At 43.1% G+C, this 26,523-nt stretch overlaps 2 protein-coding genes across 3 annotated transcripts in view; both read right to left on the bottom strand.

Moving 5' to 3' along the window:
- Positions 1-8,856, bottom strand: part of LOC308668167 (protein mono-ADP-ribosyltransferase PARP14-like) — a 38,273-nt gene extending 29,417 nt beyond the window's left edge. The window contains exons 1-5 of the mRNA XM_081327867.1: positions 7,833-8,856; positions 6,295-6,437; positions 6,158-6,191; positions 3,886-4,143; positions 463-699 (exon numbers count right to left, since the gene is read on the bottom strand). Of these exons, the coding sequence (XP_081183993.1) occupies positions 463-699; positions 3,886-4,143; positions 6,158-6,191; positions 6,295-6,437; positions 7,833-8,022 (862 nt within the window). The 5' untranslated portion in view covers positions 8,023-8,856. The remainder of the gene's footprint in view (positions 1-462; positions 700-3,885; positions 4,144-6,157; positions 6,192-6,294; positions 6,438-7,832) is intronic.
- A 6,048-nt stretch (positions 8,857-14,904) lies between these two features.
- The window catches only part of LOC308668154 (protein mono-ADP-ribosyltransferase PARP14-like), a 35,263-nt gene continuing 23,644 nt past the window's right edge, over positions 14,905-26,523 (bottom strand). For both annotated transcript variants that reach the window (XM_081327848.1, XM_081327847.1), the window contains exons 12-18: positions 25,606-25,668; positions 24,978-25,145; positions 23,809-24,033; positions 23,112-23,714; positions 20,558-20,706; positions 18,647-18,827; positions 14,905-15,558 (exon numbers count right to left, since the gene is read on the bottom strand). In XM_081327848.1, coding sequence (XP_081183974.1) covers positions 15,257-15,558; positions 18,647-18,827; positions 20,558-20,706; positions 23,112-23,714; positions 23,809-24,033; positions 24,978-25,145; positions 25,606-25,668 — 1,691 coding nt within the window. In that variant the 3' untranslated portion in view covers positions 14,905-15,256. The remainder of the gene's footprint in view (positions 15,559-18,646; positions 18,828-20,557; positions 20,707-23,111; positions 23,715-23,808; positions 24,034-24,977; positions 25,146-25,605; positions 25,669-26,523) is intronic.

Here is a 26,523-nt window from a genome sequence, read left to right as displayed (position 1 = left end):
AGAAAACTGGACAGTCCAGACTACCAATTAACCATCACAATAAAATATGGACCTTCTACTAACCTAGTTCTGTGAATATTTATGCTTATTTCCATCATGTATCAAACTCACTTTACTTTCATCACATAATATTCCTATATCTTTTAGCAAACAATTTTCAACTCCATCTCTGCAATAAATGTTCCATAATTCAAGCACATTTCTTTATGCTGCAAACCACATCCAGGGAGTAAAGCAATATAGGCACATAGTCTGTCTCACAAGCTCCAATCTTTGTCCTGTGATGTAATAATCAGTTTTGGGCTGCTGCTGCTGTGTCTTCTTACTAATTCTGCCCTTTGAAATTCTATTGATAAGCACACATCAAGCCCAATGCTGTTATGTGCCCAAACTTCCCACATCAGTTTTTGATTTGTAGCCAAGCAGTATCAAACTCCTTTTGTGTAAAAATAGAACAATTACCTTGGGAGTCACCAAATTTAACCAGAGCTGAATCTTCTGTAGGTAACATCTGAATATCGGACACCTGCCCTCCTCCATGTTTTGGACTTTCAAAGTAAAGGGTTAGGAATTCGCTGGATGTTGCAGCTGGAATATTCTCAACTTTGACTATATTAGTCAATTCGAGGGGTCTGGCTGTAAGTCTGTACTGCTGGAATCTGTGGTTTTTGGAACATTGCTTAAGAAAATTTGTAGCTGCTAGAAATAGAAATCAGAAGTTCTTAAATATCTGCTTCCCATTTCTGTGCACACATGTGAAAACAGTTTAAAGATTCAATTATAGGTAGCTCTCAACTAACAAACACAATTGAGCCCAAAATTTCTGTTGCTAAGTGAGACAGTTGTGAAGTGAATTTTGCCCTGTTACAATTTTTCTCGCCACAATTGTTAAAGGAATCACTGCAGTCATTAGTAACACGGTTGTTAAGTGAATCAGGCTTCCCCATTGATATTGCTTGTCAGAAGGTTACAAAAAGTGATCACTTGAGCTTGGGACACTGCAACCCTGGCCAATTCCCCCCAAAACGTAAGCAAATATTGGATTACTATTTGGATAGGATACTTCCAGGGAATACCTTGGGTTGATAGTTTGAGAATGGAAAAACATCCTGTAAAGAAGTAAAAGCAAACTACTTCCATACAGTTGTCAAGAATAGTGCACGGAGGTACAGTATGCATGTAGTCACCAGTTTGCAAGTGGCTGCCATTCTCCCAACACTGACAATATCTGGTAAGACATGTCACTTTCACCCAGGAATTTTGTAGATTAAAAGCAATCTGCATGTTTAGAGCAGGACCTTTTGTAGGGAACTGAATGTATTTTTGAGAAAAAGGGTGGGGAGATTAATTGAATAAATTAGCAGATGGTATAGTAGTTCTCAGCCTACAACCGTTATAAAGCCTGCCAATTATGGCTGTAAGTCATGACCGACCCAATTTTACAATTCTTTTTGTTATGGTCATTAAGAGAATCATCCTGACTGTCAAGTGATTGCTGCAGTTGTTAAGCAAATGCTGCAGTCATTAAGCAAACCCACTGTTCACTATGAAGCATTTTTGCAGAAAATCAAAAGTAAAAGATTTTCAGCAAAAATGTCATAGATCACAATCACGTAACCATGGGATACTGCAACGGAGGCCAGTTGCCCAAAATACAATCATGTGACAGGGGGTCCTTAGCTGGCAGAATTTTGACCCCAGGTCATAGACCAAGGACTTCCTGTACAGAGGAACTGGAAAACAGTAGTGATGAATAGTATCTCCCTAATTATGCACGTCTTTTAAAAGAAGGAGGAAGAGCATCTGGCATTAATTCTTCTCCTTTAGAATTAGAATGGGGAATCGGCTAGTTAGTAGGTAGTTTTCTGGCATCAAAAGGTAGTTCCTATTTTCTTATCTACCTATGAGAAACACATCTACTAAGTAGAGGGCCAAATGGTCTCATGGCAGCAAGTCACCTTTAACACTTTCCTTTAGCCATCGCTCACATGGCTTAGCAATGTAAAAAGAACCCAGAACATAGCTCCCCCGCCCCGTGTGAAGGATAGAAAAGTGTTATTTATTTATTTATTTATTTATTAATGGGATTTATATCCCGCCCTATCTCCCGAAGGACTCAGGGCGGCTAACAACAAAACATATAATAAGTACAGAAATTAAGATAAGAATAAAATTGAAATCATCTGTGCAATAAATTAAAATTAAAAATAAATTAAAAATTGTAAATATAATTAAAATGCCTGTCAGTCCAGGTCAGCCTGGTGGAATAGGAGTGTTTTGAGGCCGTGGCGAAAGGACTGGAGATTTTGGGCCATCCGAAGCTCAGGGGGGAGCTGATTCCATAGGACTGGCAGGACTTGGGTTATGCAGGGTTACTGACTGCTGCTTACATGAACGAAAGAAGAAAACCTTTTGAAGTGACATTTTGAAATTAGGAAGAGTAGATTAAGCAGCATTTCAGAATCTTCAGGTATGGGAGCAGAAGAGCTCGCATTTCACCAAGTTTCTAGAAACAATTGAGACATGAACAAATGCCTAGGTAATATGGAAATATTCTTCAGCTTCAAGGCCTGCAAAAGATGTTCTGGACTCTTAATTTTCATTTAATACTTGCTAGGGAAAAAATAAGTTAGCAGTGGTGGGAGTTAAAAGACAAAAAAGTTAAGGCACACAGATCTGAGAAAAAATTATTAAGGGCTACGGTGCTCCTGTCAAGCAGGAGCACTAAGTCTGGTCCAGCACAGACAAAGAGGCAGAGTCCAACTCTCTCGGAGTCACATGTTTATTCAGATCTAGACAAAGGTGGGTCCTCCCATAAAGCTGGAAAGACCCTGAACAACTTCTTGAGCATGCTTTTAGAGTAGAATAGAATAGATCTGGAAGAGACCTTGGAGGTCTTCTAGTCCATCTCAAGCAGGAGAACCTATATCATCTCAAACAGGTGATTGTCTAGTCTTAAAAATTTCCAGTGATGCAGCGCCCATGATTTCTGGAGGCAAGCTGTTCCACTGGTTGATTGTCTTCACTGTCAGGAAGTTTCTCCTTAATTCCAGGTTGCTTCTCTCTTTGATCAGTTTCCAAACATTGTTTCTCGTCCTTCCCTTTGGTGCTCTGATGAACATGACCCGCTCATTCTTGTGGCAGTCCCTCAGATACTAGAATACTGCCATCATGTCTGTCCTATTTCTTCTTTTTAGACTAGCCAAACCCAAGTCCTGTAGCCATTCTTTGTATGTTTTAGTCTTCAGGCCTCTGATTATCTTGGTTGCTCTTCTCTGAATTTTTTCCAAACTCTCAACATCTTTTTTGTAATATGGTGACCAAAATTGGGTGGTTTTACTAGGGCTTTACAAGGCGGAACTAATACTTTGTGTGATCTTCTGTGTTTATACAACCCAGGGGCTTGACAATTAGCTTTTTTGGTTGCTGCTGCACACTGCTGGCTCATAATCATTGTCCACTAGGACTCCGAGGTCCCTCTCCCAGTAACTGTTTTTAAGCCAGGTCTCACCCAATTTATACTTTTTACTTTTATACTTGTATCCATAAGCAGGAAACACAGCTGATTAACAGAAAGAAAGTAGCAAAATATCCATGCCCATTTTTAGCAAGTTTTGTTTAAGACCTTTTGTGATTTCCCTATCATCCTTCCCCACACTCAGGATACATGTCCTTTATTTCAGCCATTTCAATATAGGAATCAGAATCCTGATCAACAACTCTCATAGATTTGTGGGGTTCAAGTTCTTGTGAGCCCCCAAATGACTATAGGTGACAGGGACTAAAGTTCAACGTATCAGAAACACACTCAACTAGGAAAGGGTATTGTACACCGTAAGATTCTCCAAATATCAAACATCTGAGCAATGAGCTTAGAGAACTTACCAGTGCTTTGCTGAAAGGTTACTACTGCAGCCTTCTTCTCATTTATCTCTTCAATATGGAAGGCACTATCTCCCAGAAGAGCATTGATGTTATCCACCAGTAGCGTTAATGTGTCCAGGTGGATATTTTCGTCAACATTTTCAAGGACTACTTGTGAAGATCTTTGAGAATAGTCAAGAATATCCTTCTCAGAATGCGGAGCTTCCGCAGCTGGCCCACTTCTTAGGGTAGCGTTCTTTGTTTGGCAGTCTTCTACTTCTAATTTAAAAAAAAGAGGAATAAATAAAAAGATTCAGCTGCACAGGGTTGGCTTATATTTTAAAATTACTTAAAATATACCAGGGAGCCAGTTTGGAATAGTGGCTAAGTGGCTGGCCCAGAAACCAGCAAAGACTGTGATTTCCAGCTCTCCCTTAGGCATGAAAGCTGACTCAGTGATTTTGGGCCAATCCCTTTTTCTCAGCCCAGCCCACCACAGAGGATTGCTGTTCTGGGGGGAAAAATAGGGGGCAAAAGAATTAGGTATGTTTGCTGTCCTGAATTATATCTAAAAAGGCAACATAAAAAATTAGTATCACACTACTTTAAAATTATATTCACTTTACTGAAGTTACATTTTTTTATCTTTATTTAAAAATGCCAGGGTATTCTTTTTCAAACATATTTATATTTATATTTATATTTATATTTATTAAATTTTTATACCGCCCTTCTCCCGAAGGACTCAGGGCGGTATACAGGGCAATAAATATCAAAATATACATACAAAAGTTAAAAAAGATTAAATAATTATGCCCAATATAATACAATAATTAAAACAATGTTAAAACCAAATCCAAACCCCAAACCCATCAGACCAGGCCGGATTGTTCAAATAGATAGGTTTTTAAATCGCGCCGGAAGGAGCGAAGGTCGGGGGCCGTCTGGAGCTCAACCGGCAAGCGGTTCCATAGGTCTGGAGCACCCACAGAGAACGCCCTCCCCCTGGGGGCCACCAATCGACATTCTCTGATCGGAGGTACCCTGAGGAGGTCCACTCTGTGGGAGCGCACTGGACGGAGGGAGGTTGACGCCGGCAGCAGGTGCTGCCGTAGGTAATCCGGACCCAAGCCATGTAGGGCTTTATAGGTCATTACCAGCACCTTGAATCTCACCCGGAGGGCAACTGGCAGCCAATGCAGCTCGCGGAGCAGAGGTGTAACATGGGAGTATCGGGAGACCCCCAACACTACTCGCGCGGCTGCATTCTGCACCAGCTGAAGCCTCCGAGTGGTCCTCAAGAGCAGCCCCATGTAGAGAGCGTTGCAGTAGTCCAAACGAGAGGTCACGAGCGCATGAGTGACTGTGCGCAAGGCATCCTGGTCTAGATAGGGCCGCAACTGGCGCACCAGGCGAACCTGGGCGAAGGCCCCCCTAGTCACAGCTCCTATATGGTCTTCTAAGGAGAGCTGTGAATCTAGGAGGACCCCCAAGTTGCGAGCCCGATCTACGGGGGGTAATAACTCACCCCCCATAGTAAGAGATGGAATAATCTGCATTTCCCGAGATGCCGGCACACACAGCCACTCAGTCTTGTCAGGGTTGAGCTGAAGCCTGTTCCTCCCCATCCAGACCCGGACCGCCTCCAGGCAACGGGACATCCCAGCTTAATTATAGTTTTCCTGGTTTCTCTTTAAAATAATTCAGTATTAACACAGGAGATCTTAACTCAGTTCCAACTATGCTTACTGGCAACTAAAAAGCTATATCTACAGCAATCCACAGTGATTCATCAAAGTAAATGCTGAATTTGTTGAATTTCTTGTAAAGCAACTCAAGCCAGTGTGGCTGCACACACATTTTGAAGTAGAAAAATTCTATAGGTTGCCTATGCATTGTTTGGGAAAGGGCCTTCCTTTTCTCTTACATCTTTCACCATCGCTGGGAAATTATATATGCTACTATTCTGAATGGATCGTTTTTCTCTGTAGTCACTTTATGCATACTGCATACTAGTAGTATGAATCTTGAACCCTGTCATACTTTTCTTGCCTTCTTCTTTATGCCAACAAGCTCCAAACAACAAAACTCAGAAGAATTAGAACCTCTGAGTTGCTGTTTTCTATACTTTTCAAAGTCTAGAACATTGTAAAACCTCTGCCCTGCTAGATTATCTGCTCCTTATACAAACATTTAAAAACCAAGAACCTGTTTCATCATCAGCTGCTTCCATCTCCAAAATTTCCCTTAGTGCCAAAGTAAAATTGTCCCAATGTTTAAAACTTTGATTTACCCTTCTCTTTTGCTTGGCCTTCTTCTTTCAGAGCCTAGAAATAAAAAGAGGAGGGGAACATTAGCATGAGAACGTTACTGCCTGGAACTTCAGTTGATCTCTCTTCAAAGGTATGAAATCTATGAGGTTAATATTACCTCCCCAGGAATTATTTCCTTCTTAGCTGCATTATCTTTATCTGAGTCTGTTGCTTCATACAGGGAGACCTCCAGCTTTAGGGTTCCTCTTCCTGTCACATCAAGCTCATGATGGATCGTCTGGGAGAGAACTCTTTGCCTCACTGTGTCACAAAAATACATTACATGAATCATTATGTGGCGGGAGAAGGGTGAGCCGAAGAGGAATTTCTGGGAGATGCCTGGGGGAGGAGTCAGTGAGGAGGCAGCAGAGTGGAGGCTCTGCTGAGGCCCAGAATGTGGGGGATAAACCTGAGAGAGAGAGGATGATAGGGAGGAATGAGAGAGGCTTCTATGGGGGAAGCCTGCGGGAGAAGTTTCGGTGAGGGGGGAGGAGAGAGAGAACTGACCAGCCACCTGAATACTTTCCCTGCACATGACCTGTCTGATTACTGACCACCACCTCATCACGTGTTTCAGCCAAGGAGAGATGGCTAAGTGAGGTAACCACACAAAGAGGGCCAGGAGAACCTGGACTCCAGCAGCCCTTTCGGTGGTAGCGCTACAATTAGAATATTTATACTTACAAAAACAGAGAGGCAGCAAATGCAACCTTTGTGTTATCATGCTTAATATTGGCTAGTTCAGAAATCCCTTCTCTCCCTAGCTTTCGAACATCAATAAAAATAAGAGGTGCATTTTTAATCTAAGGCTAGCATTTTGTTTAATAAATATTAGGCTTGATGAGGATGCTACTTCCAGATCTGGACTTTAAAAAAACAACAACTGTTCAATGCCAAAGGGTAATAATGTTTAGATATCATGATCAGCATTCCAAAATTTGGGGATCTGAACCTTTGTGCCATCATGCTTAATATTGGTTAGTTCAGCAATCTTTCCTCTCCCTAGCTTTCCTACATCAGTACAATTAAGAGGTGCATTTTTACTCTGAGGCTAGAATTTCTTCAAACAATTTTACAAATTTTAAATGACCAGTTAAATCAGGGGTCTTCAAACTCGGCCCTTTTATGACTCATGGACTTCAACTCCCAGAATTCCTCAGCCAGTGTGCCTGACTGAGGAATTCTGGGAGTTGAAGTCCATGAGTCATAAAAGGGCGAGTTTGAAGACCCATGAGTTAAATATTAGGCTTGAGGAGGATGGTACTTCCAGATACGGACTTTAAAAAGACCAGTTCAATGCCAAAGGGTAATAATCTTTAGATCTCGTGATCAGCATTTCAAAATTTGGGGTTCTGAGTTTTCAAACAGCTTTGGAGAGACTGGAGGAGTAAAAGAGTGGAAAGACCCGTGAGGAGGGCAAACATGCGACTTTTTTTTCACTAAAAGCTTAATTTTCGTTACAACTTTTGCAGCAATCCGATATGAGGAAGAACGCAGCAAAACCGACACTGCGATCCTGAAAACCAGAATTCCAGCCTTCCCTTCTTACTCACGTCGTACTTAAAACCGTCGCTCCTACAGCAAACGAGAAAAAAGGGGGAAGTGAAAATTCCCAAGCAACCCCACCACCAAGAGAGAATAAGACGCTTCCTTTACCTTCCTCCTGGGCAAAGCAAACCAAGATCTGCCCCCCTCGCTTCTGGATCTCGCATTCTCCACCTCCCGATCTTTTCCGGCTTTGGAAGTAGCGGAGGATTTTATTTCTCAAAATTTTGGGGGGATCGCGGCTCCCCCAGGCTCCCTGCACCAGCACAGGAAAGGGGCACGTCCTCGCTCCCTCCGCCATCTTCTGGGCTAGCGGAATAACTTTTGGAATCAGGCTGACCGTGTAGCACTTTCTCTTTCGTTTCCCACTAAAAGCGATTCCCAGAGTTTCTTTATTTATCACGTGGTCTTCGTGAAACGGAAGTGACAAGGCGGCAACTGGGTGTTTTGAGTTTTTTTGCTTCGTGTTTCTTTCGAGCGCTGGCTTCGCCCGTTTTCTCCTTCTTTTCTTCCAAAACAGGTTTTGCAAGTCTGTGAGAATTTCCCTGCCTTTGACATTGGGGAGGTTTGAAAAAAGCCTTTTTTAAAAAAAATGCGTAGGCGCATTGTTGTTGTTAGCTGCCAAGTCGTGACCGACCCATCGCGAACCCGTGGACAATGTTCCTCCAGGCCTTCCTGTCCTCTACCATCTTCTGGAGTCCATTTAAGCTCACACCTACTGCTTCAGTGACTCCATCCAGCCACCTCATTCTCTGTCATCCCTAAAGGAAAATAAATAAAAGTTATTCTTTTATAAATGGTACCAAATGTAACACCAATGAATTGTATCAAATGTAACACTAAGATGTGGGGGCCATCTATTTCCTGCTTAGACAGAGAATTCACACATGGTAATCAACAAAGTTCTTTTGAAATGTTAAAAAGGATACTCACCTCAAGAAGGTGAGTAAAACAAGATAGTGTAGTGACGGATGTAAGGAAGTTGCTACAATAAGTCTTTTGGATGTAAAAGTTCAAAGAAGATCTTTTAGAAATGTAAATGACTTCAAAGACTAACCGAAGTTTCTTAGGGGGGCATGTATCGAGAAAAGAAAGTATAAATGCCTAGTTTGAAACTTGCTCAGTGTGCTCTTAGAACCCAATCCAACTTGGGAAGGGTCTAAGAGGCCGCTTTATTATTTTCAATTTCTTTTCAATAAATCTTTGTTTTTGTTAACCAGACTTGTCTTTGAGTTGTGAGTATCAAATTTTGGGTTTTTAAATCTCACATCCCCTTCTTCTATTGCCCTCAATCTTTCCCAGCATTAGGCGCTTTTCCAGTGAGTCCTTCCTTCTCATTAGGTGGCCAGAGAGTTTCAACTTCAGGATCTGGCCTTCTAAAGAGCAGTCAGGGTTGGTTTCCTCTAGGACTAACCGGTTTGAACACCTTGCAGTCCAAGGGACTCGCAGGAGTCTTCTCCAGCACCATAGTTCAAAGGCCTCAGTTCTCTGACACTCAGCCTTTCTTATGGTCCAACTTTCACTGCCATACATTGCAACTGGGAAGACCATAGCCTTGACTATACGCACTTTTGTTGACAGGGTGATGTCTCTGCTTTTTAGTGTGCTGTCTAGGTTTGGCATGGCTTTCCTCCCCAGGAGCAAGCGTCTTTTAATTTCTTGGCTACAGTCCCCATCTGCAGTGATCTTGGAGCCCAGGAAAATAAAATCTGTCACTACCTCCATTTCTTCCCCCATCTATTTGCCCAGAATTGAGAGGGCCGGATGCCATGATCTTGGTTTTCTTAATGTTAAGTTTCAACCCAACTTTTGCACTCTCCTTCTTCACCCGCAACAAGAGGATCTTTAGTTCTTCACTTTCTGCCATTAGAGTGGTATCTGCATATCTTAAGTTGTTGATATTTCTCCCGGCAATCTTAATTCCAACATTTGATTCATCTAGGCCTGCCTTTCTCATGATGTGCTCTGCATATAAGTTAAATTGGCAGGTATACTGATACAGCCTTGCTGGACTCCTTTCCCAATTTTGAACCAATCAGTGGTTCCGTGTCCAGTTCTCACTGTTGCTTCTTGACCTGCATATAGGTTTCTCAAGAGACAAGATGGTCTGGTACTCCCATCTCTTTAAGAACTTGCCAAAGTTTGTTGTGATCCACACAATCAAAGGCTTTAGCATAGTCAATGAAGCAGAAGTAGATGTTTTTCTGGAACTCCCTAGCTTTCTCCATGATCCAGCGTATGTTGGCAATTTGATCTCTAGTTCCTCTGCCTCTTCAAAATCCTGCCTGTACTTCTGGTAGTTCTCGATCCACATACTGCTGGAATCTAGCTTGTAGGATTTTAAGCATAACTTTACTAGCATGTGAAATGAGTCCAATGGTGTGATAGTTTGAACATTCTTTGGCACTGCCTTTCTTTGGAATTGGAATGTAAACTGATCTTTTCCAATCCTGTGGCCACCTTTGAGTTTTCCAAATTTGCTGGCAAATTGAGTGTAGCACTGTTACTGTATCGTCTTTTAAGATTTTGAATAGCTGAGCTGGAATACTGTCACCTCCACTAGCTTTGTTGTTGCTCAACTTACCTAAGGCTCACTTCACTTCACATTCTAGGATGTGTGGCTCGAGGTCAGTGGCCACCTCATAGTGGTTATCAGGGATGTTAAGCTCATTCTTGTATAGTTCTGTGTAATTTTGCCACCTCTTCTTAATCTCTTCTGCCTCTGTTAGGTCCCTGCCATTTTGGTCCTTTATCATGCCCATTTTTGCATCAATCTTTCCTTTCATCTCTCTAATTTTCTTGAAGAGATCTCTGGTCCTCCCTAGTCTATTTCTTTGCACTGTTCATTAAAGAAGGCATTCTTATCTCTTCTAGCTATTCTCTGGAATTCTGCATTCAGTTGGGTGTATCTTTCTTTTTCTCCCTTGCCTTTTGCTTCCCTCCTTTCCTCAGCTATTTGCAAAGCTTCCTTAGACAGCCATTTTGCTTTCTTGCATTTCTTTTTCTTTGGGATGGTTTTAGTTGCTACTTCTTGTACAATGTTGTGAACCTCTGTCCATAGTTCTTCAGCACTCTGTCTATCAGATCTAATTCCTTAAATCTATTTGTCACCTCTACTGTATATTCAACAGGGATATGATTTAATTCATACCTGAGTGGTCTAGTGCTTTTCCCTACTTTCTTCAGTTGAAGCCTAAACTTTGCAATGAAAAGTTCATGGTCTGATCTTTGGTTGCAGAGCACATAGTCTATCTGATTTCTGTGTTGACCGTCTAGTGATGTCCATGTGTAGAGCCGCCTCTTGGTTTGTTGGAAAAGAGTGTTTGCTATGACCATCGTATTCTCTTGACAAAATTCTATCAGCCTGTGCCCTGCTTCATTTTGTACTCCAAGGCCAAATTTGCCTGTTATTCCAGTTATCTTTTGGCTTCCTACTTTAGCATTCCAATCCCCCATGATGATAAGGACATCATTTTTTGGTGTTAGTTCTATAAGGTGCTGTAGGGTTTCATAGAACCGGTCAATTCCATCCTCTTCAGCATGGGTATTTGGGGCATAGACTTGGACTACTGTGATATTGAATGGTTTGCCTTGGATTCGAACTGAGATCATTCTGTCATTTTGGGGATTGTATCCCAGTATTGCTTTTCCTACTCTTTTATTGACTATGAAGGCTACTCCATTTCTTCTGAGGGATTCTTGCCCGCAGTAGTATACCTAATGGTCATACCATAGATTAAAAGAAAACTGCTATGTTTTATCTTTCATTTCTCTCCCTTGCTTGTTTTGAATCCTCCCCCTTCTCTTTCTTTTCTTCCTAGTTAATGCTTAGCTCAGAAACTGCTCAGTTGCATTCTTCCAAGTTTTGTTTCCCACTCAATCCTGAAATGAAGCAGCAGAAAAACTGCGGGTCACATGATCTGTCCTGACAACAGTTACTAGGGTCAACTGGTGGATTCCCGAGACTATTATCCCCTCTGAAGGAAGGAAGGCAGGCAGGCATCAGCTTTCTTCCTATGGTTACGTCTTTTGAGGTTTCCATGTATAGACCCTGTCACTGCGTGTTTTTTAGTTTTGCCAGCTTCGCTCCTTTCTATCTGTACATTTTCCCCTGCTCTGTGCACCTGTGTTATTATCTTATCATGTAACCATAGTGAATCCAGCTATGTCCTGCTATGTTATGGTTTCAGACTGTTTTGTGCGCATGCCTAGAAAAAGTTTCTCACGGTTACTTCTTTACTTTGCTCTTCTGTCTGATGGGAGAATGTAGTCCAGACATGTCAAACACAAGGCCCGGGGGCCGGATCTGGCCCGCAAAGTGGTTTCATGTGGCCCACGAAGCCATCCTGGAAACAGTGAGGGAATGGCCCCCACTGCCTTGGCCCTGGCCCAGAGACCCTCCTTCTGCCAGAGACCCTCAGATCTGTCCCACTCCTGCCCAGGCCCCCATAGGCACCCTTGATGCAAACGATGTAGAGCTGGCCATGCCCACCCAGTAGGCCATACACACTTTAGCCACGCCCACCCAGTAGGCCACGCCCGCCCTGGCCATACCCACCTGGCCCCTTGAGGGCAACCGCAATGCTGATGCGGCCCTCAATGAAATTGAGTTTGACACCCCTGATGTAGTCAATTTAGGTCTTTTGTTTTCTCATTAAAAGTTTTACATAGAATATGACAGACCCTTCCTCAAAGTCCCCTTAAGTTGACATCTGAAGTGGTTGAAAATTTAGAGGTTGGCTCTCCTGCCTGATCTTTCCCAAGCAGGAGAGCCTACTTACTCACGCATCAAGCATTTTTCATTGGGTGGAAGAGACCTCAATCAGTGTTGGGCGGGTCCACTGGTGGTTCACCCAAAGGAAAGTTGCCTTCAGGTTTTCCATGTATATGGATGGCTGCTTTTGAACAAAGGCTTAGGGGGTGTTAACAGCTCTCCCTCTGGAGTCTGTAGTGGTCTGTGAGCTTGGCTGTTTGCTTTAAGATGTTTTGTTACTTAACACAATCAGGTGACACAATCAGTGCTAGTGAGTATGGTGTGGTATTACATTAAAAAAAAACTACAGTTCCTCCTTTCTCTGATTAGAAATAAAAAGTGGCAAAAAAAATCTAGTCAATTTTAATCCATTGCTCAAAACTCACAAATTGGTGAATATTGGGAGGAAACACTGGCAGCCAGCCATCGTGGTGGCCAGAGATATCCCTTAGACCAGGGGTGTCAAACTGCTGGCCTGCGGACCGCGCCCACCCCATTGCCGGCAATGGCAAAAGTCGCGATACATTGTGACACATCACGTGACGTTGTGAGTTTGACACCCCTGCCTTAGACTCATGGCATAATAAGCAAAGTACTTTGTGTGGAACATTTTTTAAGTCCATTGTTTCAGTAGGCTACTGGTTATAAGTATTTTTAAAAAGGTTCAGTAATAAATCAGACAAGGATGAGGGGCAGTTTAGTGGTTCAGTCATTCCCTCTGATCAACTCTTCCTTATGCACCAGGGCAAGGGTAGGCAACCTTGGTTCTTTTATGACTTGTGGACTTCAACTCCCAGAATTCCTGAGCCTGCTTGGCTGGCTCAGGAATTCTGGGAGTTGAAGTCCACGAGTCATAAAAGAGCCAAGGTTGCCTGCCTCTGCACCAGGGGCGCTTGTGAGAAGTGGCATTTCAAAGATGTGCTCGTCCAATAGAGAAAGAAACCCACCTTAGTCGTGCCCAAACCCTGCCTCACAAAACCCAGTGCGGGTTGGGCTTTACACAGGCATGTTTGTCTCCATGAATGTGGGCCTTCTAAAAGGGGCTGTACAGGACAGCAACTGGTGATCAAAAGGGGGTGTCAGCAGCTTCATAGACCCCAGATGTTGTCTAAATGGAAGGAAATGCAGCAGAGAAACTGCACTGCTGAGCATGTGCTAGGATAAGTTGAAAAGTGCTACTTTTGCAGAGGAGCTGAGAAGCCTGCTTGCAGGTTCACTCCATGCTGGCAGAGTTGAGAACTCAGGATGATGTTATCCATTCAGTGCAGCTGACAAAGGATTTGCCTGTCCTCAAGTCCCATTCGTTTTACATTTTTGATCTTCCCATCCTTTCCACAAGGAATTCAGGGAGATGTCCATGGACCTACTACACCAAGAGCCCACCCACATAACTTGTCTTTTCTGGAGGACTGACAGTAATGGATTTAGAATTTCTTAAACCAAAAGAACCTTTTACTTTATCTGGCAGGCAAATGCTCTAATATGAAGAAAGAGTGTGACCAGGAATCCAAGCCCATTTTCTTCATCTGCCCTGACCATCATTTCTAGAATGGCCTCACCAGTGCTTCCAGGGTCCTCACTAGTCATAGCCGACTTTAGGGGACAACAATTATCTCCGTTTCAAGGGGCATTGAGCCAGAACTATCTGAAGACATTTTCGTGGTTGTGTGGCCAGCATGACATCATGGAGCGCTGTTACCTTCCCAGTGGTACCTATTTATCTATCTGCATTTGCATGCTTTTGAACTGCTAGGTTGGCAGGAACTAGGCTGAGGATAGGAGCTCACCGTCATGCCATGCTCGGGTCTTGAACGTGGGCTGTTGGCTTTCCAGCCGACAAACCCAGCGTCTTAACTACAGAGCCATCACACTCTAGTCTATGCCAGGCTAGAATCCTACCTAATTGAGCAGGTAAAAGGTAAATATGCCTTTGACTTAAACTCATCTCTCAGATCTGTACCCAACTTCTCTAGGTGTCCCAGAAGTCATTTGCCATTGCTTTTTCCCAGAATGGTTTTTCAACTTTCCCCTCTAGCCACAACTCTGGAATCATCAGGTGGTTTCTTTTTCCAACTACTAATAAGGCCAAACCTTTTTCACTTTCAAGATTGACTCAGTGCTAACTACCAGGATTTGAAAAAGTTCCAGATGAACAGATCAACAGTAGAGTTTCATAAGGAAACATCCCATGGACATGATGCTATCACCAGATCTCTAATTCTCAAGTTCCTAATCTTGAAAGTGCAAAAAAACCTGTCCCCCTACCCCCTCCCAGGGTGCTATTGGGGTTGTTTCCCCCCCCACAGATTTGCTGCTTGTTAGTTTAACCATTTGAATTCATTCAAATGATGGGGTCCATTACTTGGGTTTAGATATTGGATTTTGCCCTACAATATTGAATATTGAATAATAGTCTTGGCAAGGAAAAAGTATTTCTGAAGGCATTTGGTTTAATTTTCATTAGTTTCTTAGCTTACATATAAAAGTTACATATAAAAGTTACTGACCTTAAGATTTGCATGATACTGTTCTTGATTATTCCTGCTGGTATTGTTAACCTTCCTAACTTCTTACATCTATTTTGTTGGAGTTTATCAATAACATTTGGAACATCCTGAAGAAACTGGAACTTCTAAACTTCCATTTTTAACATAATAGGAAGAACGTTTCATATCTTCTGAATAGCGCATTATTTTATTCATTCAGATATACATATTTTTCTTACAAAGGCATATGAATATATAATTCAATCGTTTTTATTTTTTTGCATTATTCAACTAAGTTATGGAAGGAGAGATTGGTTAAATGTAATGAGATACTCTGGATATGCTTGGATGTCGTTGAAAATTACAAAAAGGGAGGGGGTGGTCAGGTGATCGGTTACACTGTCATATAGATCAGTTGGATCAGTAGCACTTTTTTGATACGGGACGACTAATCCTTGTGACCCAACACAATATTGTCCCACAAGCACTCTGGCAAGGTACATGTATTTTGTCCCAGATGCATCTGGTTGCGAATAGGTATTGTTGGCAGAATAAGAGGCATTTACGGCAAAGTAAGTTCCATTTCCGAAACAGGCAGCTATAGAGGAAGAAAATGTATAAAGAGTCAGCAACAATCAGCGTTTGTACTCTGCCCAATAATACATTGCTCATATCAAACTCAAAAACACATAGAAAATTTTTTTTCCAGGTGTGGGTAGTCCTCAGATTAATGATGGCAATTGAGACTAGGATTGCTGTGGTTAAGCCAGATATGTCAAACTCATGACATCACGTAACGTCACAAGACGTATCGGGACTGTTTTGCCATTGCCAGCAATGGGGTGGGTATGGCTTCCGGATGACACGTCCGGCGCGTGGGCCAGCAGTTTGACACCCCTGGGTTAAGCAATGTGATAGTAAAGAATGACATCACATGACCGCATCAATTAGTGATAGTAATCCCCGTGGGAAGAGGGAGGAGTCTCAAAAAAGGAAAGGAAGGAGGGTACACAGTTTGTGAGGGGGAGCAGGGGTCTAGAGACTGTGGAGAGGTTAGCAAGGGCCGTTGCCATATGGGCAAGGTGTTGCAGGTATGTGCTACAAAATGCAGGCAGGTGGGGGGGAGTTATCCCAGTATTTGAAAGGTTGCCACAAAGAGGAGGGGGTCAACCTATTTTCCAAAGCCCCAGGGGGCGGAACAAGAAACAATGGATGGAAACTAATCAGAAAGAAGCAACCTGGAATTAAGGAGAAACTTCCTAACAATGAGGATGATTAACCAGTGGGATAGGCTTGGCATCAGAAGTTGTGGGTGCTTCATCACTGGAGGTCTTTAAGAAGAGACTGGACAGTCACTTGTCTGAAATGGTATAGGGTCTCCTGCTTGAGCAGTGGGGTTGACTAGAAGACCTCCAAGGTCCCTTCCAGCTCTATTCTGATTGGTCGTAGTATGTTCCTTTGGAGAAAAGGCAGTGGGAGCAACTTAGTGGGGTAACTTGCAACCTTCCCTGCTAGGTTCCCCATTAACTTTGCTTGTGGGAAGCCAGCAGAGGCGGCTGGAAATGGTGATCATGTGACACAGCTTACTGCATCCTCATGATCACAATCTGGGCACCCAAGTGACTAGACCAGGGGTAGGCAACCTCGGCTCTTTTATGACTCATGGACTTCAACTCCCAGAATTCCTGAGTCAGCTATGCTGGGAGTTGAAGTCCATGAGTCATAAAAGAGCCGAGGTTGCCTACCCCTGGACCCCTGGACTAGACTATGCTCATGTGTCATCGGGACACTGCAATGGATAGAACTTTGAGGACTGGTCAGTGTCACCATAACTCTGAATGACTGCTGAACAAATGAACACAAGCCAAGATTATCTGCAATAAATGGACCCCATCATATTATCTTGAGCATTACCATCGTAATGGGGCAGTGGTTAGAATGCAGTATTGCAGACTAATTCTACTGATTGCCGACTGCCAGCAATTCTGCAGTTCAAGTCTTGACCAGCTCAAGGTTACTCAATCTTCCATTCTTCCAAGGTCGACAAAATGAGGACTCAAGATTGTTGGGGGCCATATGCTGACTCTGTAAACTGCTCAGAGAGGGCTGTAAAGCAGGGTGAAGTGGTATATAAGTGCTATTGCTATGTGCTATTACTCTCCATTTGGCTCCTTCCTTTAAACTTTTTCTGAGTACCTGACTTTTCCACTATGAATAGATAGTTGTACAGTTAATCCTTGACTTACAACCATTCTTTTAGTGACCATTCAAAATTAAAACTGCACTGAAAAACGTAACGTATGACCAGTTTTCACACTTACGATCGTTGCTGCATCCCCATGGTCACGTGATCAAAATTTAGCTGCTTGGCAACTGGCATGTATTTATGACAGTTGCATTGTCCTGGGGAAACGTGCGATCACCCTTTGCAATCTTCCCAGCCAGTTTGAGAAGCAAAGTCAAATAGGGAAGCCAGATTTGTTTAACAACTGCACGATTCACTTAACGACCCAAGTGATGTGTTTAACAACTGTGGCAAAAGAGCTTGTAAAATGGGGCACAACTCACTTAACAATTGTTTTGCTTAGCAATGAAAATTCCCGGATGAATTGTTGTTAGGTCAAGGAGTACTTGCAATTATGAAGTTAGAAGTTCTGGACTCAGATACAAAAGACGTTTTTCTGCATGTGGAAACACCTCCTGCTCCTTCCACTTGCCTGGTCTACATATAGCGTCATTCTGGAGATCATCAATTTCTCAAGAGTCACATGATAATTCCTTTCCATGGGAATTCCTCTCTTCTATCTATGGTGTCCAGACTTCTAACTGACTCACTACTGACCAAGTCACTAGGTGATATGCTGGACGTCTGCCAGAATGTAAAGAGAACACCTTTTTTCTTCCAAATTTCTCCAAGGACTGCAAAGGTTTCAGTAGAAAATTTCTTTGTTCTGCCCACATCACCCCTGGAGGTATACAAATTATGTTGTGATGTAATGTGGTTTGATTAACTTTGCGTTAGCATGTTGTGCTACCTTGCTGCAGTGGTCTATAAATCATGGTTACAGCTTAGTACCCAAACCAAACAGGGCTCAAGACAAATAGTGAAACAGCTCCTATCATGTTTTCCCGAAAGTAAGGCCTACCCCAAAAGTAAGCCCTAGCTTGATTTTGGGGGGTGGGCCAAATATAAGCCCTACCCCCCAAAAAAAGCCCTAGTTTTGAGGTGAGGCACATACTTAAAAATCAAACTAGGGTGGGGGTAGGGGTGTGGATCTGCCTCACGTGCCTCGGACCCACTTAACTTGCAGCCAGGTCTCTCCTCACCGGCCCACTTCTTCTCTGGTGTCTTCTGTAGCCAGGCCTGCATTTCTCAGTCACAGGACTTTACGGAAGGCCTGTGCAACCAAAAACTGAGCTATGGATTCAATCCCTAGCTTGGTACTCAGTTGCATAGGCCTTCTGGAACGGGCTGACTGCAAAATGCAGGCTGGAATGCAGCTGCAGAATGTAGCTGTTCCTTCGGCCCCAGAAGAAGTGGACCTGCTGGGTGGGGCTATTGGTAAGACAATCCCCCAAAATAAGACCTGGTGTCTCTTTTGGAGGCAAAATAAAAAATAAAATAAGACCCAGTCTTATTTTCAGGGAAACAAGGTACCAAGAACCAGCCTTAAAGTGCAATTTACCGTGCAATCCAGCGTAACTCCTGTTAAAGCCAGTGCTATTAATGTGGGTTAATGATGTACTGGCTGTTCCATGAAAAAGAAGCATCTGCATCTCATTATTTATGTTGCCGTTCTTAGCATCCATCTCCTGCTTTTTTATTTGGTATGCCTGCCAATAGAAGGGATTTTGTATCCTCTCAATCTGCAAGTGAAAAGAGAGCAAAGGTTAGTAATAAACTGTGTCCTTTAAAAAAAAGAATAAGAAAGAACCAATTTGGATTTTTGGAGAATAGTAATTCAAGCAGAGGTACTATTCTTCACTAAAATAAATTAAACAAGAAATTGAAACCCACCAATAGGGGGCATTGGCTGCAGCATCACCTATTTCTCTAGTCCAGGGATGTCAAACTCAATTTCATTGAGGGCCGCATCAGCATTGCAGTTGCCCTCAGGGGGCCGGGTGGGTGTGGCCAGGGTGGGCGTGGCCAGAGTGCGTATGGCCTACTGGGTAGGCGTGGCCAGCTCTACATCGTTCGCATCAAGGGTGCCTATGGGGGCCTGGGCAGGAATGGGACAGATCTGAGGGTCTCTGGCGGAAGGAGGGTCTCTGGGCTAGGGCCAAGGCAGTGGGGGCCATTCCCTCACTGTTTCCAGGATGGCTTCGCGGGCCACATGAAACCACTTTGCGGGCTGGATCCGGGGCCCGGGCCTTGTGTTTGACATGTCTGCTCTAGTCCTATCTTGGTCACTGTCATTCCTGCACGACATGTGGTGTCAGAAATGTCCAATTCAGTGAGTCTGACTAACACAAATTCTTAAGGCAGCCCCTTCTAGATCATTCAGAAGCACTCTACTACCAAACATCAGAAAGACTGTCAAAGAGGAGACAGGCTTGATTTTTCTCGGGTTCTGAAAGGAAGCCCATTTCAATGAAGCATTCAAATTACTTCCTAATATCAATCTGTTTGCCAAGGAAAGGTGTGCTTCAGTGATGGAGCTTCTTTTGCAGAAGCAATGTAAACCAAGGGCAGATGTCCACCTAATAGGAATGCTAACTACGTTTAGTAATTCCTTCGACCAAGAATATGGAAAATATATTTTCTGAGATCTTTTCTCAATCTGTGCAACAACATGGATTTAAAGAGCATAAGACATCTGGAATGCACATGAATACACCACGCACCCATTTTGCCCTTTGAATCGAATTCTCTACACAGCCTTATTCTCTTCTAGTACAGGTAGTCCTTCACTTACAACCAAAATTGAGCCCAAAGTTTCTGTTGTTAAGTGAGACACTTGTTAAGTGAGTTTTGCCCCATTTTACGACCTTTCTTGCCACAGTTGTTAAGTGAATCAGTGTCGCTGTTCAGTTAGTAACATGGCTGTTAAATGAATCAGCCTTCTCCGTTGACTTTGCTTGTCAGAAAGTCGCGAAAGGCAATCACATGACCCCAGGACAAGGCAACCGTCATAAATATGAGTCAGTTGCCAAGTGTCTGAATTTTAATCACAGGATCATGGAGATGTTGCAATGGTCGCAAGTGTGAAAAATGGCCATAAGTCACTTTTTCCAGTGCTGTTGTAACTTTGAGCAGTTACTAAATGAACTGTTATAAGTCAAGGACTACCTGTAATTATCTTAGACTGCCCTACTCTAAGATCACAGTGTAATAAAAGAATTAACTTCTGATAATCGGTCAATTTAATAGACAATATATTTATTCCCCTCAGAGTATAATATGAGTATTTATACTACTGTAGAAGGGACAGTAGAAATTCAAGTTCATCCAAGCATTTAATTTTTTAATGTTAGTGTTTAATGAATGAATGGCATCAGGTTTTTTGGGGGACGGCAGCAGGAGAGAGATAAGGCTTTACTTGTCATCCAAAGCAGCAGAACAGAATATCTGGGGTATTTATTTATTTTTTTACCTTTTGAATGGTATATCCCTTGCTTGTTTGGTTAAACATATCCTGGACTTTTTTATATTCCTTCATTACTGGTTTTAGCTCCACCACTTTAACACGCATCGTTTCCTCCATGGGATCCCACTCTTCTGGAATTGCAGTTGCTGGGTTATCTTTGTAAAGGAACAGGAGACAATTCGATGAGCGTTTATAAATAGCCACTTTCCCATTCTGATTTTTTTTTTAAAGTACAGAAATTAGGCCAAATATAAAAACAACCTTTGCATCTCTTTATCATTTGGACTGCACTTGCCATCCAGTTTTAGGCAAGCGGGGAAATAGAAAACAGGAGCAAATTATCTGAGTCCGCACGAAAAGGAATTGGCCTAACTCAACAGTGATGCTGCTAAGGACTGAATACCCTCTGCCTAGTAGTGCCAACCTTATTGTACAACTAAGCCACTCAAACACAGCATAGAAAAAGCTCTAGCCAGCTGGTCCTTATGAAGTTCCAAGAGCTATGTCTGGCTGCATGTATCAATGTCACTTTTTCAGTGCCATTTTAACTTTGGTCACTGAACAAATGGTTGTAAATCAAGGACTACCTGTACACCTCTTTCACTTCAGATACAAAGACCTGCACATCTTTACTCTCTAGGTTAATTTTTTGCTATACAGTGATTTCCTTACTTTATTTGATTTGGGATTTTTGTGAGATTATTGCTATTGTTTAATGGCTGTATTGACGTCGATGATTTCATTGCCAAAAAGGTAGAATCAACTAGAAACATGCTAGTCATAAATAAGCTTCCTAATCTGTAAATGTATTAAAACATCTTGCCAAAACTTTGGCAACATTTCCAATTAAGGAGTCAGCCTAGAACAGTGATGGCAAACCTTTTAGAGACCACATGCCCAAACCAACCCAAAACCCACTTATGTATCATTGGGTGACGGGTGGGTGTGGCCCATTGGGTGGGCATGGCTGAGGTGGTCACGGCACACGGCGTGGCCAGGGTGGGCATGGCCACTTCGATGTTGCTCATGGGGAGGGATGCCTGTGGGGACCAGGCAGGGTTGGGGGAGATCCAGGGGGTCTCTGGCAGGTGGGATGGTGGGCAGAAGGCTCGTCCTGCAGGGTGAGGCAGGGGGAAGGGCAGGGGTGCCATTGAGGCAGGGCAAGCTGAGGCAGGGGCCGGGATGGCTGCTGCCTGACACCATCAGCCCCTGCACACAGTGAGCGCATGGGGGCCAACTGTCCATCAGCAGCCACAGCCTGCCAGCCCCTCAGTTTCGGCACAACATAGCTGTTTGCCACCTCGCGCATCGCACCCAATGCAGCTGCCATGAGGCTGCGGAACAAGTTGGGTGGAGGTAAGGAACCGGTATACCAGTTTCTTACTGTATACTGCTTTCTTACTGATCGGCTTCTTCCGCGGCCTCATGGAAGCAGCACTGGACAGGAGGCAGCAAATAGCCGGTTTTGGCATGACGCAGCTGTTTGCTGCCTCACATATTGCGCCCAATGCTGCCGCAATGTGGCTCACCCAAAAGCGGCCATGGAACAAGTGGGGCAGGTTTTCCCCTCACCTGCCCATTCAGCTACAGCTTTGGTGGCTCTGACAGAGAACAGAACTTCACAGCTCTGCCTACAGAGCCACCAAAGCAGCAGGTGGAGTGCCGGAGGCTCAGGGAGGGAGGACGCTGAAGTGGGCGGTCAGGCCATTGGCAAGACCAACGCGTCTGAGCGGAAAGCGGTCTCGGAACAAGTGGAGCAGGTAAGGAAAGAAATATTTGCCCCCCCCCGAAACTGCCTTTCTTTCCTTACCTGACTCCCAGCTCCGGGCCATTGCTCCTTTGCAATCTTCCGCCTCTGCCGCGTGCAAGGAAACAGGAAGGTTTTTTGGGGAGGGGGGAAAGGTCAATCAATTCCAATTTCTCAATCTTTCACGAGAAGTTGGAATTGATTGACTGACCTTCCCCCCCCCCAAAAAAAACCCTTCCATTTCCTTGCACACTTCAGCACCCTCCCTCCCCGAGCCTCCGGTGCTCCACCTGCTGCTTTGTTGACTCTGTAGGCAGAGAGAAAGAGAGGGAAAATGACATAGATAGATAGATAGATAGATAGATAGATAGATAGATAGATAGATAGATAGATAGATAGATAGATAGATAGATATAGATAGATGAAAGGAAGGAAGGAAGGAAGGAGGGAGGGAGGGAGGGAGGGAAGGAAGGAAGGAAGGAAGGAAGGAAGAAAGAAAGAAAGAAAGAAAGAAAGAAAGAAAGAAAGAAAGAAAGAAAGAAAGAAAGAAAGAAAGAAAGAAAGAAAGAAGGAAGGAAGGAAGGAAGAAAGAAAGAAAGAAAGAAAGAAAGAAAGAAAGAAAGAAAGAAAGAAAGAAAGAAAGAAAGAAAGAGTTTCCTAGATGAGAAGTGAAATGTTTTCAATGAAGAAACCAAGAAAGTCCAGGTGCTTTTTGTACAACCCTGACCTGGATGAATGAGAATCTCCAGATAGGGAAGGGAAGGGAAGGAAACAGAATGAAGTTATAAATGTTGGCCAAGGTATAGAACACACCTTCTACTTTTGCAACACGCCGAAGGGTAATGCACGTTCCCTGGTCATCGACAGCCTGCATTTTACTGGGGTCCATTTTGTAACGCTTGTTGTTTATGGTCAGCTCATACAGCCTCTGATCTTGTGCTGCAGCTTCTAGCTGCAGATTGGTCAGACTGTCAAAAGATCTGTATTGCCCATTGTCTTCATACCGCCACAATACAAGGTTTGTGAGAAGATCTGCCTTGGATTTTTCTTCTCTATCCTTTCGTATCCTTCTGATCATTGTCTGTATTTCTGTACTGGCCTGCAAGACATCTTTAGTTATCCCACAAATACAAAGCGAGGGAGGAGAAGCTTCATTGTCTAGTTTAAGGGTAATGTGCAACGTTTCCTGGAGGTTCTCCAGTTTTTTATATTCGCTTTCTCCAAAGTTGGAGATCCATTCATCTGCGATAGTGTATTCATTCTGGGACTCAAAAATCAGCTTCTTAATCCACGCTGCTGCATTTTCCACATTTTTATGGTTGTCACCACAAATCTGAAAAATGGCTGGCTCAACTGTTTTCTCAACAAATAAGGCAGGTTTTAATTCCACAGCAGATTTTTTGACAGTAAAGAATTCTGTAACAAATCAACAAATTCAAAGATTCAGTGCTTCTAACTAATGTGCCTGCCACCCAAATATTTAAGACACAAATGGAAGACATTTCCTTACCTGCTACTTTTGAGAAAAAGGATTTTTCTGTACGTGTACCACCACCTGATTTACTAGCTGTAACTTCTGTTCTCTGCGTGCTTGCATAAAACACTTCTAGAAGATGTGGCTGAAAAATGATTATTTTAATCTTTCTCACCCCGGGGACAGATGTTGTACTTGCGTAGTCTACTATAGCATCAATCATGCTATCAGCTGCTATAACTGGATCACGTTTTGCATATCCTGCAATGTTAATAAAAAGTTTTAAACCAACTCTTTATTTTACTGGTCAGTAATAAACTCCACCTCTTTGTGAAGGGAAAATTCTTCTAATATTGTGCAATATCTTTAAAATGGACATTTCAGCTAAAAGTTCTCTACTGCTTTCTTTTGGGGGAGGGGGAACTATGTTTTACCCTCCAAATATTGGATTCCAATCCTTAGGTTTCAGGAAGCATAGCTAATTTAGAGGTTTGGGAGAATTGCAATCCAAAAATATCTGCTTAAGGAAACGAGATTCCTCCATGTGATCAGAAAAGGTTTTTTTACTCTTCCTTGACAAGATCTTGCCTTTAACTCAACATACTCAACCCATTCCCTTGATTTTTTTATTGTTTTTACCATTTAGTCGTGTCCAATTTCAAAATCTAGTGCTCTCCATGCTACCCTGTCAAGCAGAGCTTCTTTTAATCGTTGGATGTTCAATTTTGAATCAGATTTGATGTTATCAAGCCAGTCTCTCCTTTCCTTGCCCCTTTCTTCTTGTACCACTAATGATTCCTAGCATCGTTGCCTTCTCCAGTGAATTTGCACGTATGACACGGCAAAAGTAAATCAGATGTAGTTTTATAAAATGAAATGTAGTTTCTAATGATGTATCTGGTTTTATACAATTTAACACCTCTCTGTGTTACTCTGACTGTCCATGACATACATTCCCCTTGATATAACCACCACCGGCCTGCAACTCAGTTTTGAGTCCCACTCCATTTTCAAAATAGACGGAGGGGCTCAAATTTAAATTAATCTTCAGCGGTCAAGAACCCATCTCACATATAAGCTTAATAACCTCAGTGATGCTACTTAGGATTATTATGGAACATGAGGTGATCCTACAACATTATTATTACTAGGACTTTCATTACGGCACTTTCTACTTACACAATTTTTCACAAAGCAATACAGACCTGTCCCAATTGCTGGAAACGCAACAGATGTAAATTGCCTCTGCTCACATTCCATGAGCGTTTGAGATACTTGCTTTTTGATATCATTGCTGTTCACAAGATGGATTATATTTTTACAAGACAAGTTTCCTCCTTGGGTGCATATGAGGTTATTGTGTGGCTGGGAAGCTGAATGAAAACAAAAGTCAGCTAGGGAACAAACACGCTAGGAATCAATAGGAATGTTTCCAGATTTGAGAACAGATGGATTATATATTGCAACAGATATATGAGTTAGTTTGGTTATGGCTGAAAACAAAAAGTAAACCTCAAAATTATGGGTTTATAGTTAGCAAGTATCAGCCAGACCAGTATGACTAGTTCAATAAATAGCAATTCAAACCAAGTGTGGTTTAGTCAATAGGTGGAATTGGTTTATGCCTTCTTTGAAATCTGCAATTTCATTTTATTTTATTTACTGCAGATACACATTTTAAAGTTAATACGTTTCTAGGCAAATGTGATTATTATGAAACATTGTTCACAATGTAAGAGTTAAAAATAATCCATAATAGTTTTTAGAACTATCCTAAAACTGATTTAACAACCAATTTAACCATAAGAATCCTATTAAAACATTCTTCCTTACCCAGGTCAGCACATTCTTTCACCACCTCTGGACCAGCACTTTCCATAATTGCTTTGGAAACACCTTTCAAACAAATAAGTCAGTTTGGGCAGGTGAAATAACATGCCTTTGTCGCATTTAAAGCTTACACAAAATAGAACAATCATTTCAATACAGGAACCTCTTTTCACTGAACCTCTCACTCCATTCTTTTTCTTGAGGGCATAGACAACCTTTGTCAGTTCAGAGCCAACAAAGATCCCAGAAATTAATTCCATTAATAGGGTTGGGAAGAAAGAGCCCTGTTGAAGATGATCATACAGAAAAAGGGAAGAGAGTTTAATAAGGCCGGAACCTATTTCAAAACCCGCAGGATTCAGAATGGAGGCTTTATGGCGAATTGCTCCTGAAGACCTCCTGTTGGCATAGAACACGGGTCGGCAGCCTGCGGCTCCGGAGCCACATGCGGCTCTTTGAGCCGTCTCCTGCGGCTCCCAGCTGCCCGGTGCACGCGCACCTCTTCGAACGGGCAGTGGTGCACGCGCACCTCTCCAAATGGAGAGTGGCACCGCCCGTTCCGAGAGGTGCGCGCGCACCTCTCCAAGCCGTCCTGTCCCATCCGGAGACCCGCCGCGTTCATCAAACATTGACGAACACACCAGCTGTGCAAATGGGATGGCGGTGGTTTGGAGAGTGCGCGTGCACCTCTCCCAAGCCGTCCCGTCCCGTCCGGAGACCTGCCGCGTTCGTCAAACATTGACGAACATGGCAGCTGTGCAAACGGGATGGCGGCGGTTTGGAGAGTGCGCACGCACCTCTCCCAAGCCGCCGCCGTCCGGAGACCTGCCGACGGAGGGCGGCGGTTTGGGAGAGGTGCACACGCACTCGCCAAACCGCCGCCATCCCGTCCAGAGACCTGCCACGTTCGTCAAATATTGA

Source organism: Vipera berus (genome assembly GCF_964194415.1).
Source record: "Vipera berus genome assembly, chromosome: 1".
In the NCBI taxonomy this organism is placed as follows: Eukaryota; Metazoa; Chordata; class Lepidosauria; order Squamata; family Viperidae; genus Vipera; species Vipera berus.
This window is presented reverse-complemented; position numbering and strand designations above follow the sequence as displayed.